At 47.1% G+C, this 13,385-nt stretch overlaps 1 protein-coding gene across 1 annotated transcript in view; it reads left to right on the top strand.

The window, feature by feature from the left end:
- ZBTB10 (zinc finger and BTB domain containing 10) overlaps positions 1-13,385 on the top strand; it is a 46,398-nt gene that overhangs the window by 24,274 nt on the left and 8,739 nt on the right. The window contains exon 4 of the mRNA XM_048507403.1: positions 806-978. Within this exon, the coding sequence (XP_048363360.1) occupies positions 806-978 (173 nt within the window). The remainder of the gene's footprint in view (positions 1-805; positions 979-13,385) is intronic.

The raw sequence follows: 13,385 nt of genomic DNA, 5'->3' as shown, positions 1-13,385 counted from the left end.
TGGTGAAGTTTGGTTCGGGGGGTCCAAAGTTATGGACCTTCAAAGGTGTAGCCCCCATATTCTATTAGCTCCTATTGGAAACAATGGGGGATGGGGCACCCATTTTGGGAGTCCATAACTTTCAGGCTATCACAGGTGCCCCCATCCCCCATTGAGCGAACCTTCACCAAGCCTGGGTGGTGTCAGCAAGAGACTCAGGGGTGCAATTGTTAAGCTAGCAGCACCAACCTTTTAGGGTATCTTTAGAAGATTCTCCTGATGATACCACCTAGGTTTAGTGAAGTTTGGTTCAGGAGGTCCAAAGATATGGACCCTCAAAAGGGTAGCCCCATCTACTATTAGCTCCCATTGGAAACAATGGGGGATGGGGGCACCCCCTTTGGAGGTCCATAACTTTGGACCCCCTGAACCAAACTTCACCCAACTTGGCTGGTATCATCAGGAGTGTCACCTGATGATAGCCTGAAATTGTGGTGCCACTTGCCTAAAAATGCGCCCCCTGCAGGCAAAAAACCACTTTAAAATACAAAAAAACACAAATGGGGGCAGAGCTTCAGACATGCAATGGGCGGGTTTGAACCCGAGAACCCCCACCCCTTACCTACCTCCTTGCTACAGAGTCTTGTCTTCTCATGATGTGACCAAGTACAATAGTCTAAGTTTAGTCATTTTAGCTTCTAGGGACAGTTTAGGCTTGATTTGCTAACCTAATAATCAATCAGTGTAATATTTATGAATGGCAGAATTTTTCAGAAACTATGCTGATTTCATTTTCATACTAAACTTGGTTGTGTCTTGTTCTTAGGTGACTCATCTTTAATCATGAACAAACTGAAGTGTCCACACTGTAACTACGTAGCCAAATACAGAAGAACACTAAAGAGACACTTGCTCATTCATACAGGAGTGAGATCTTTCAGCTGTGACATTTGTGGAAAACTGTTTACTCGTCGAGAACATGTAAAGAGACATTCCTTGGTATGTAACATTTTACAATTGCTACACTGATGAATAGAAAACAGTTTTGGTATGGATAGTAAATTGATGTACAATTTTTAAATACTATCATATTACTTTGTGACTATGGCAATTTTGATTTTTTTTAAAAGATCATATTAGCTTTAATCCCAGAATGTCTTTGGGTCGCCTCAGTGGTTGAACTACTTAAGAACTGCAGAATTATTTCTATGTCTTAACATGCTCAAACCTGTGTTGTAATATCCCTAGAGATGTAGATTGAAGAAAAACAAAAAAAGGGGGGGGTGTTTGAAATATATGCACTACCACTTTATCAAGCCTAAATTTATTTTGCTGCTGAAACTAATTTTTTGAAACATAAATGTGTAATTGGCTTGCGTTTTGCAAGCAGCATTGCAAATATACTTGCTACTGAAGAGGGAACTCTCTGCAATCTGCTTTTTTAATGTAAAGTCCATGATGGTCTTCAAAAAGCATTTTACCAATTACAAAAGAAAAGGTATTTCATTGCTGTTCTTCCAGTGCTATACAAAACTTCATTTTTCCATTGGGAAAAGCGTCAGCAGGAGAGCATAGGTATGTTTCTGAGATCATGTTTGTGAAATTATCTTCTGGGACTTTTGTCCTTGCCATCACACGTCCATTCAGTTACAAACTTCAAAAGTGTATTAACAGTAAAAGGAATCTCATCCATTTCAAGATGCTCTCTTTCTCACAGCAGACGGAACCCTTACGTTAAATGCAATCTTCTTATTTCTATGGTGCCCCCATCTAGAAATCTTATAGTCAGAATCATGGGGCTTTGTCTGCTAATGACTTACAGCTGCTTTTTTATGTACATTTTTGTCCTGTAGCATTTGAAGGTAACAGTATTTCCTGAGGTTGGTGGAAGACGCATTGACCTTTGGGTTGAATGTGGCATATGTTCCTAGAACCATTTTGTGGAATATGTGCAGAGCTTTCTTGGTAGATGGGCGCCTGATTCCAAGACCCTTCTGGCTGAAGTAACATCAGTTATTCTTAACTATTGGAACTTCATTCAGAATGTTGGTTGTATAAGAACTGATAGGACTTTGTGTAACCTACAAGAAGGGAATCTGTAAATCACAACAAGGTTGACCTGGGCAGCTGCTTTAAGAAACCAGAATATGGTGTGTCTGAAGATTGAATTTCCAAGGCTGTTGCTACCTGTCTGTGCAGCATATTTGCTTTCAATTTTTGGTCTACACGATGTTGCAAGTTCTTTTGAATTTGGTATAATGTCAGGCTGCACACATCTAGATGTTTTTGTTTGCACCGAAAGGAAGAACTATAAATTCTACTGGGGGGGGGGGAGGGGAGACATATTGTATGAAATATGCTCTTCACCACTTGCAGGGAGGCAGGCCAATCAGAAATCTCTGACATCACTTCCTGTGTAGGTCCTCTGGGTCAATTCCCTCAGTATTGTTCCTGCCTCTGCAGGGTGTGCAGCTATTTAGTGAGACTCCATTCATTACCTCAGTCTACGGCCTTTGTGTGTCCTGTGAGTGTGCGAGATCAGTTGTTTCTCTACCCCCCGTCTTGCGTGTGTGTTAGTCCCAAGTGGGCAAAAGACAAAAGGGAGGTAGGAGATAATATGGCCTTGCAATCATTCACACTTCCGAGGGAGACATTCTCCCGCTCAACTGCAGAGGGGACGAGAGCAAAGGCACAGAAGAAAACGCAAGCGGAGCGCTTTTCTCCGAAGCGAAGTTCCAAGATGCAAAAGAGTACAAAAGCGGCAAGGCGCGAGGAGGGAGCTCCCGCGCCTAAGAAGAACAGGACGGAATTGCCGCGAGGGAGCTGCGCGCCTTCCCAGGGCTCAGCTGCAATGGCCGGCTGCCAGCTGAGCTCCTCCAACCCTTCGCGGGACTTGGAGCGCTTAGCTGAAGTATTGGTATGGCAAGGAAGTGATGCGGAAGTTCCGAGTGGTAGCCAACCGATCAGGCAAGTCCCAGGCTCCGGTACTAGTACGGGGGGGGGGGGCAGTCCCAGCTGGAGACGGGGGAAGAGGCTCCAAACGCCATTGCGCTGGAGGCCACCAGGACAGAACCAACAGTTCCCGCCAATTTGGAGCTCACGGCCTGGCACAATGCTTCCCCTGCTGCCTTTGCAGCCTTACTGCGGCAAGAGATAGATAAAGCGCTAACAGCGAGGGACCGCCAGAGAGTTGCTATGCGATCTCAGCGCTCCCAGATTGAACCCCCTCCCACCTCTTCTAGCTTGATTGTTCGTTTGTCTCCTCCACTGTTTCTTCCCCCTCTGAGAATCTGTCCAATTCCTCTGTCTCTTCTCTGTCTGACCCATCCTCTTCCTCATTGGGAAAGGCTATTGGGTCCCTGTAACGTCCCAGGGGCCCAATAGCCTTTCCCAATGAGGAAGAGGATGGGTCAGACAGAGAAGAGACAGAGGAATTGGACAGATTCTCAGAGGGGGAAGAAACAGTGGAGGAGACAAACGAACAATCAGCCAAACTGTTTAGAAATGAGAACTTGCAGCTTTTAATTACCAAAACTATCTCAGCTTTGGATCTGCAAGACAAGGCTGATGCGGAAGAGCCCGCAAACCCTCTGGGCGAGGGGTCCTCAACCAAGACAGTTAAAGGATTCCCAAAAGGAAAAGAAGATTATTTCCCAAAGGATTCTGAGGGCGAAAAATATTTCCTAGTGCCAGAATATTTCGTGAAATGCATAAAAAAGGAATGGTTAAACCCAGCTGGCAGGAAGGGACTTCCCCTAACCTTTAAGAAAACATACCTGTTACCTACCCCCTTTCATGACATGCTGCAGAACCCTCCAGTAGATTCCCCAGTGGCAATCCTACACTCAGGGGGGCTAGTAGCTAAGGAAGGTGAGGGAACTATTAAAGACCCACTAGACCGCAAGTCTGAAGCAGCATTACGCAGATTGCATGAGTGGCTGGCGGCACTGATTAAATCATTAACCCCAGCTTCAACAGTTTCCAGGGCTGCCATGAAGTGGCTCAAGAGAATAATAGAAAGATTACCACCGGAGGAGGCAGCGTTAAGGGAGGGGGTAGAAAGGGTTCTAATAGCAAATGCCTTCATAGCAGATGCCACCATGGACGCGATCGCATTAGCAGCTAGGACAATGTCATCCAACATGGTGGCAAGACGGAACAACTGGCTACGCCCCTGGTAGGCTGACACTCAATCAAAACATGTAGTGGCAGCCTACTCCTATTACGGAGGTGCCCTATTCGGCAAAGAATTGGATCAGGTACTAGTAGAAACTAAAGACAAAAAGAAAGTGATGCCCAAGGCCATTAAACTGGAGAGATCTCAGAACTTCAACAGTACAACCTTCAGATCTCACAAGACACTACCACGGACCCCCAGAGCGGGTCCACGCCCAAACTGGCAAAACCAAAGTTCCTTTCGGAGCAAGCAAAACTTCCGCCCCTTTACCAAACAGGGCAAAAACTTCAAAACAGACCGCAACAAGAAATGACGGTTTGGACCTCCCGGTGGGGGGTCGCCTTGCCAAGTTCAGCTAAATCTGGCAAGGAGGTCACGTGGACAGTTGGGTACGGGAAGCAGTCCAAAAGGGCTACGTAATAGAACTCCAAAAGATACCCAAAAAACATTACGTGCCGTCTCCACTGTCCAAAAACCCGCAGAAAGCAAAACAAACATTGGAGGCAATAGAACATCTGTTACAGATACAGGCAGTAGAGGTGATCCCGATGCAGGAGAGATCATTAGGATTATATTCGCACTTCTTTACGGTCCCCAAAAAGTCAGGGGACTGCAGAGCAGTACTGAATCTAAGATTCCTCAACAAATTTATCAAAGTCCCAAAATTCAAAATGGAAACACTGAGGTCCATCTCACTGGCACTAAACCACAGAGACCTTCTGATGTCATTGGACCTGAGAGAAGCATACCTCCATGTCATGATCCACCCCTCACACAGAAAATTCCTAAGATTCGCGGTGGGGGATCAACATTTACAGTACAAAGCACTTCTGTTCGGGTTGGCAACTGTGCCAAGAACGTTCTCAAAAATTCTATTGGCCCCCATCACTCTCCTCAGAGAACAGGGAGTACATATTTACCCCTACCTTGACAATCTGTTGATCCGCTCCAGGACATACTAGCAGGGGGTAGAAGATGTAGAAACAGTAGTAAATGTGCTACAACACCACGGATTCCTGATAAACAAAGAAAAAAGCTCGCTTACACCAGCGCTACGATTAAATCACTTAGGTGCAACCATAGATACCCAGCACGACGCTCTCTTCATACCGGAGGAAAAGGTAACAAAAATCCAACAAGTGACCAGGAAAGTAATAGGCGTGCACTAACAATCACTAATTCAACTAACAAGTCTATTGGGCCTCTTAATCACGGTAATAGACCTATCACAATGGGCATGTCTTCATACATGACCCCTTCAACTGTTCCTCAGACGTTTTCAAAGGGACATCATTCTAAATAGGGACAGGAAGGTTATTCTCCCTACCTCAGTCAAGGACAGCCTACATTGGTGGACGCGTTGGGACAGCCTCATCAGAGGCATTTGCACCATCACAGACCGCAGATATACACGGACGCCAGCCTCACGGGATGGGGGCAACCCTAGACCAAAAATTCATTCAGGAAGCATGGTCACAACAAGATTCGCGATTACCCATCAATCTTCTTGAGACAAGGGCAATACTGCTGGCGCTGATGCACTTCAAACCACAACTCCAAGACCAGCACGTCATCTTGAGGATGGACAATGTCATGGCGAAAATGTACATAAACAATCAAGGCGGCTCAAGGTCAAGCAGGTTACATCAGGAAGCAACCAAAATACTTCTCTGGGCGGAACAACACCTGTTATCCCTAGAAGCTCAACACATAAAGGGAAAACAAAACAAAAAGGCAGATTGGCTGAGCAGACAACAAATCCAGGAAGGGGAATGGCAACTGAATCTGGTAGTCTTCCAACAAATTACCGAGGTTCTTGGTTGGCCAACGGTGGACCTGTTCGCGTTGCCCAACAACGCCCAAGTGGAGATGTTCATGACCAGGTTTTACAACAGCAAAGCGATGGACACAGATGCCTTGACGGCACTTTGGCCCCAGGGAATTCTATACGCGTTCCCACCATTTCCGGTGATAGTTCAACTGCTCAGGAAAATAAAAGAAGAAGGAGCGACAGTGATACTGGTGGCACCAAGGTGGCCCAGGAGGCCGTGGTTTTCGACAATACAGGAAATGATGATTGCCCCACCAATACAACTGGATCCGGTGCCAGATCTACTCTCACAGGGACCCATCAATTTCCCCAACCCAGAATGGCTAAAATTGACTGCGTGGCTTGTGAGAGGAGACATCTGATGCGAAAAGGATTTTCAGCAAAAGTGGCAACCACCATTCTGGCAGCACATAAACGGTCAACGATTACTATATATAACTCATCATGGAAAGCCTTCGTAAGATGGTGTGGCAGTGGAGCAGTGGTCCGTCATTACAGAACATACTGGAATTCCTGCAACGAAGTTTTGACTTAGGTCTCCATAGCTCCACTTTAAAAAGACAAATTGCAGCCATACCCACTGTGTGCCCATTCATTGAAGGCGTCACCATCACCAGACAGACAGACATGAATTTCCTAAGAGGAGTTAAGCTATCACAACCACCGACAATGCATAGATTTCCATAGTGGAGATTACACACAGTGTTAACAGCCCTTACTAAACAGCCATTCGAGCCAATTCAAGAAACGGATCTAAGATGGGTTAGAATGAAAGCATTGTTTCTGGTTGCGATAACTTCAGCAAGGAGAGTATCAGAGCTTCAAGCGCTGTCTACAAACCCAAAACTTTGTATTTTCCACAAAGATAGAGTCACGCTGAGACCAGATCCGGCTTTCATCCCAAAAGTGAATACGAACTTCCATTGGAGACAGGAGCTTACGATTCCTAATTTCATGCCGAATCCAATTCACCCAAAAGAGAAATTATGGCACACACTAGATGTCAGGAGAGCATTGAAGGCTTTTCTAATCAGGACAGAGCATTTGAGAAAATCAGAATCATTATTCATTAATATTCAACCTCCAAAGGTAGGCCTTCTACGCTGAAAGCAACCATCATTGAGGCTTACAAGGTTAGTGGTCTGACACTCCTGTCAGGCGTAACTGCGCACTCGATTAGAAGTGCGGCAACCAATGCTGCATTTAGAAACCATGCATCTGTGGAGGAAATAAGCAAAGCGGCAACTTGGTCATCTATTTCATCATTTGTACGACACTACAAATTGAATTCCATTGCAGCCGCAGATGTGGCCTTCGGCAGAAGAGTATTGGAAACCATCATCGGGGATTAAGGGGACCCACCCTAATTAGGGGACACTGCTCGGGGAGGTCCCATACAAGATGTCTTCCCCTCCAGTAGAAGAGTCCATTGGATACTCACCGTGAAGGGCTTTTCTACTGGAGGGAAGGGAAGACATCTTGACACACACACACACACACACATACCCCGGTCTCGGTTTCTTCCCAATGATGGTACTCCAAAAGAATAGAGAACGTGAGAGAAAATAGGATGGAGCCAGAGTAAAACACAGCTGAAGTTATGTTTTATGTTGTTAACATTGTGTTCGAGTGTTAAAATGTTATATGTTTAGTTCGTCTTCCTGTGGTCCTCATGTCTACTACGATGTCAGGCAGAATACTGAGGGAATTGACCCAGAGGACCTACACAGGAAGTGATGTCAGAGATTTCTGATTGGCCTGCCTCCCTGTAAGTGGTGAAGAGCATATCTCATACAAGATGTCTTCCCTTCCCTCCAGTAGAAAAGCCCTTCACGGTGAGAATCCAATGGACTCTTCTAGAGGCTGGCATGGTATTTGTGATGGTTATAGAAGAGTCTTTCTCTTTCAGTTTCTATGAAATCAGGTTCTGCCATTCTGGGTCTACAGTGGCCCATGTTGAAGTATATCCAGACAGATTAGAATCTTCCAAAGGTCTTCTATTAATGATTACATGAATGCTTAAAACAGGGGTCTTCATGGGCATTTGCAGGTCAAGAGTTGCTTTTCCTTTCCTGTTTCTTTTGGATAATAAGAATAGATGGAAAAGCAAAGAGGGAGCTCAGTGACGGGAGGGATATCAGGACATCTGTTTGCTCTGCTCCTGCTGCCTGGAATCAGGTGAAAAATTGGACAAATGATGATTGATATACAGGATGAAGACATCTAGGTTTCCAAAATGTTTTGCAATATGATGGAAGATTTCGGTCTTATTTAAAACATTTGTGAGAGACCATGGGTTGCCTGCTTATCCAGTCTAGGAGCATGTTCTGCTGCTCTGTAAGGGTTCAGTTGATATCAATTTGAGGTTCTTTTTTGCCCAAGATGGCATCTGTGCTGTCTCTGCATGCAGGGTAGATAACTTGGACCTTGTTTATGAGGGCTTTCATTGAGATACTGTCGGCTCTTATCAATATGTGATTGTTTTTGATCACATTTTGGAATCTTGACTATTGCCAGTCTTATTGCTCTGATCTCGAGGTGGTTGATCATCTCCTGCTTTGCATGGTTCCATATCTCTTTTCACATATCTTCTCTGGCAGGTTGCTCCCCAATCTGTCAACCTCATATCTGTAATTGCCTGAATTATGCTGGGCTTTATATAATCATTGCCCTTGGCACCAGAAGAGGCCCTGTTGTAGCAGGTAGTTGATGTCTAAAGAAATACTTTCCTGTAACATCCCTTCTCCACTCACATGAAGTACCTACCATACTCTGTACTTCTCTCTCTCAAGTTCAGAATTACAAGTAGGTCAGACCATCACACATTTCTCTTGTCAGGTTCTCTGTCTTACTGATAGAGACATCAGCAGACTGGGCAAAATCGCCCGGATTTTGGAATTCAGTCAAGGCCAGGCGGCTGTTCTGAACATCAACACCATTGAAACCCTTACACTCTGCCTCCCTTAAGAAAAACTTCTCCCCCCCAGGTTTGTGCGGAAAGGTGCGGTGGAAAGCAGAAATAAGGGAAGGGGCGTCAATATTTTCTGAATAGACCCATTGATTATACCCAGAGGAATATCCCACCCAAGAGACTAAATATTGCAAGCGTTTGCGATTAAAACGAGAGTCCAGGATGGCGTCAATTTCGTAATGCTTGTGGCCATCAATTATAGTCGGCGGGGGTCTCTCCGGAGGGTCGTGCCAGGCATCGGAAACGGGAGCCTCCTTGAGTAAACTGGAATGAAAGACAGGATGGATATTACTTAGAGAATTAGGCAAGTCTAACCGGGCAGTGACATCATTAATCACTTTAGTAATCTTAAAAGGTCCCACGAATCTTTTGCCCAGTTTTGAAAATTTATGTACGTCTCTGAGATTCTTGGTAGACAAATATACCCAGGCTTACACACATAAAGGGAAATCAGAGCCGTGCTTATCCGCTTTGAAGTTTTGGGAATCTTTAGCTTGTTGTAAGGCGGTCTGGACTGTTTTCCACCCCTCGGCCAGAGATGAAATCCACTGTTGGAACTCTGGAGGATTCAACGCTTCTGCGGGTAGTTGTGGCAACGGAGGGAAGGATCGGCCAGACACAATTTCGAAGGGGTTTTTTTTTGTACTGCTATGAACCGCATTATTGTAGGCGTATTCTGCAAACGGAATTAAATCGCACCAGTTGTCTTGGTGATAGTTGGTGTAACAACGTAAATACTGTTCCAGGGTTCTGTTCGCTCTCTCCCACTCACCGTCACTTTGAACGGTAGGGGCGGCATTGCCGGGGCGGCCCCCAACAAGCCCAGAAAAGCTTTCCAGAACTTTGAAATGAATTGGCCCACGGTTGGACACCACCTTGACGGGGGAGGAGTGTAGACGATATATATGCTGAATGAACAGACGCCGGGCTAACTTAGGAGCCGAGGGGATGGAAGTACATGGGATGAAATGGGCTTGCTTGGAAAATAAATCCACCACCACCCACAAGACTGTGTTGCCTTTGACTCTCTGGCAAAATCCGTAATAAAATCCATGGAGATGACTTCCCAGGGACGGAGGCCACCGGGAGAGGCTTTAACAGACCATGGGGCTTTCCCGGAACGGATTTGGCTTCCGCACAAACAGAGCATCCTTTGATATATGTCTCAATGTCTTTACGCATCGCGCGCCACCAAAATTGACGGCGGGCCAAATGCAGAGTCTTAAGGAAGCCAAAATGTCCAGGCGAGCAGACATCATGACAGGCCTGGAGAACTTGCTTACGGAGGGGAGGCACGTACCAACAATCCCCGGCCTCCAAACACCATTCTCCGCGTAATTGGGAGTCACCTTCCTCGCTGGTGGCTCAAGAGCCCCGCCTCCTCGAGTTCCCATAGGAAAGGAGAGATCAGGCTGGGAATGGGTGGTGAAGGAGGAGTGGACGTCTGAGATCGAGTGACAGCCAGCCCCAATTGGGAGGGGGAGAGAACAGTGCGCAGGATATCCCGTAAGGCAGCTCCACCCTCCTCGGCAGGCCGAGAGCGCATCAGCCAGTTAATTGGTTTTTTCCAGGGAAAAAATGGACGGTGAAAGAGAAAACGAGAAAAGAAATCGGCCCAACGGAGTTGTTTTGCGGACATCTTGAGGGGTGGAAAGGGCTGCCAAGTTCTTGTGATCCCACCAAACTTGAAAGGGGTGTTTAGCCCCCTCCAGCCAGTGGCGCCAAGTGGAGAGCGCTACTTTGATGGCCGCAGTCTCTTTATCCCCTACAGTCCAGTTGAGCTCAGCACCAGAGAATTTTTTTGATAAATAAGCACACGGAACAAGCCTATCATCTTTATTTCTCTGCAACAGGGCTGCACCAAGCGCTTTGTCCGAGGCATCCACGTGAACCACAAAAGGAAGATCTGGGTCAGGGTGTTTTAGGATAGGTTCGGTAGTAAAAGCTGATTTCAAATGTTGAAAGGCTGTCTGACATTCCTTAGACCAAGAAAGGGGGGCCCCGGGCTTGGCAGCCTGTGGGTCTTTACCTTTAGTACGTAAGAGGTCTGTGAGTGGGAGAGTCAGTTCAGCGAATTGGGGTATAAAGTCAACGATAGAAATTAGCAAACCCTAGGAAAGACTGGAGTTCTTTCCGATTGGTGGGGCAGGCCATTGGAGGACTGCTTCGGGATCTTAGCAGGATCCATTTTAACCCCTCGGAAGAGATCCGATAGCCAAATAGTCTATGGAGGATTGGTGAAAACAACATTTAGAAAGTTTTGCAAAGAGGGAGTTGTCGAGCACGCGTTTTAATACTTCCCGAACCAAGGCTTCATGCTCCTCCATGGTTTGTGAATAAATTAAAACATCATCTAAGTACACAACTACTCCCTTGTATAGTAAGTCATGTAGAACTTCGTTGATGAGGGCCATAAAAGCTCCGGGGGCCCCACTTAACCCGAATGGCATTATTAAGTATTCATACTGTCCAAATTTTGTGTTAAATGCAGTCAAATGTTCATAGCCTTCCACAATCCTGACTCTGTAGTATGCTTCTCTTAAATCCAACTTAGTAAAAATACGTCCCTTGCCCAATGCATCTAAAAGGTCCTTGATCAAAGGCAAAGGGTATTTATTGGACAGGGAAACCGCATTGAGTCCTCGGTAATCCGTACAGAGCCTTAAAGACCCGTCCTTTTTTTAACAAATAATACAGGAGCAGCATGTGTGTGTTTGGTAGCTCGTCGTATGAATCCGCGAGCAAGGTTCTTGTCTAAGAAGGCACGAAGTTCCTTCTCCTCATTGGGACTCATGCGGTAGATTCTACCCTTGGGCAGTTGAGCCCCTGGCTGTAATACGATTTTGCAGTCAGTGTCTCTATGGGGTGGCAATTGATCGCATTCTTGCTCCTGAAATACTCTGGCTAAATCCTGGTAAGCCGGTGGAATGCCAGTGGATTCGGGAGCAATTGGAGCTGCACAGCTGACGAAAGCCAGGGGTGTATGTCATTAGGAGGTGAGTTATCCCCCCAATTCATGTGTTCTCCACAGGGGGGGTCAGTGAATTCTAAGATCCGTTCTTTCCAAATGATATTTGGTTCATGCAACAACAACCATGGCATGCCCAGGACAATGGAGTGTTTGGCCACTGGGGCCAGAATAAAACTAATTTTCTCCCAATGGTCAGCGCGAGGAGAACCGGTTGCGTTTTGAACTGGGCGGTCCTTCGGCCCCGAGGGGCTGCCGTCCATTTGTGTGAACGGTATGGGCTTAGCTAGGGGAACTTCGGTCTAATCCAAGTTCTTCAGCCACTTGGGACCGCATTAAGCAATGGGAGCACCCAGAATCTACAAGGGCTGAGGCTATAATACGAGTGTGCTTAGCGGGGTTGGCCAGAATCGCTTTGAACCGTAATGGGAGGCTGCCTTCACTCACCGCATCTGGAGTCGAACCCATATCCATGGGCGTTGATGAGAGGCAAACCGCCACTTCCCTCTTCTGGGTCGCCGGTAACCGCCTTAGACGAGCCCGTCGGAGGCGGCCCGGATTTACGTGGTGGCTTGGCTGATGGGGTGCGCCGCAGCCGGAGCGGTTGGCTTCTGTTTTTCGGGCAGTTGGCAGCTAGATGACCCGGTCCTCCGCAGTAAAGGCACAATCCCAAACGGCGACGGCGCTCGGAGGTGGTTTCAGTAGAGACTGCTGGGCTTGACTTACTGCGAGTCGCAGAGGTGGTCGTAGCAGCGGGTTTTGGCGCGTGGGCGCCCCCCGGCGCGAGCGTAATCCAAACGAGACGCCACTTGAGATCCCAATTCGATCCATTCAGCAATAGTGCGTGGGATCCGAATAAGGAACACCGTTTCTCGCAGTTTGCCGTCGACGGCATCCGAGAAGTATTCACATTTCATGCGCTCAGGCCACTCAGGAGGGAGTCGAGCAGCCGCCGCACGAAATTCACGGGCAAATTCAGCAAAAGAGCGGTTGCCTTGCTGAATAGATTTAATGGTGCGGATGGCTTCATTTTCAGCATCCGGATCTTGGAAGCGAGCCCTTAAGGCTTGGAGGAACGCAGCCCTTAAGGCTTGGAGGAACGCAGTATCATCCCCTTGCAGGTCAAAAAGAGTCACAAACCAGTCGGCTGCCGCTCCATCCAAGACGGAACCGATGTCCCGTATTTTTTCGCGTTCAGACCGGTACAAATCGTCATAGTCCTCCATGTGGGCATCGAGTTGCAGGATGAAGTAGGGGAGTTTGGAAGCGGTCCCATCGAAACGGGCAGGTATCGGAGGTCTGTAATATCCTCTCTCCACGGCCCTCGGAGCTCGCTGGGGCGGCGGTTGCGCAGGTTGAGGCAGTGGCCCAGGGAGAGCCGGAATCGGTGGAGGTGGAGGCACAGGTGCCGGCGCCGCTGGTGCTCTGGTGGGAGCAGGCCTTTGGAAGGTGGCAGATA

The sequence above is a fragment of the Sphaerodactylus townsendi genome, linkage group LG09 (genome assembly GCF_021028975.2).
Source record: "Sphaerodactylus townsendi isolate TG3544 linkage group LG09, MPM_Stown_v2.3, whole genome shotgun sequence".
Lineage (NCBI taxonomy): Eukaryota > Metazoa > Chordata > Lepidosauria > Squamata > Sphaerodactylidae > Sphaerodactylus > Sphaerodactylus townsendi.
The sequence above is the reverse complement of the archived record's forward strand: the minus strand, read 5'-3'. Positions and strand labels throughout refer to the sequence as shown.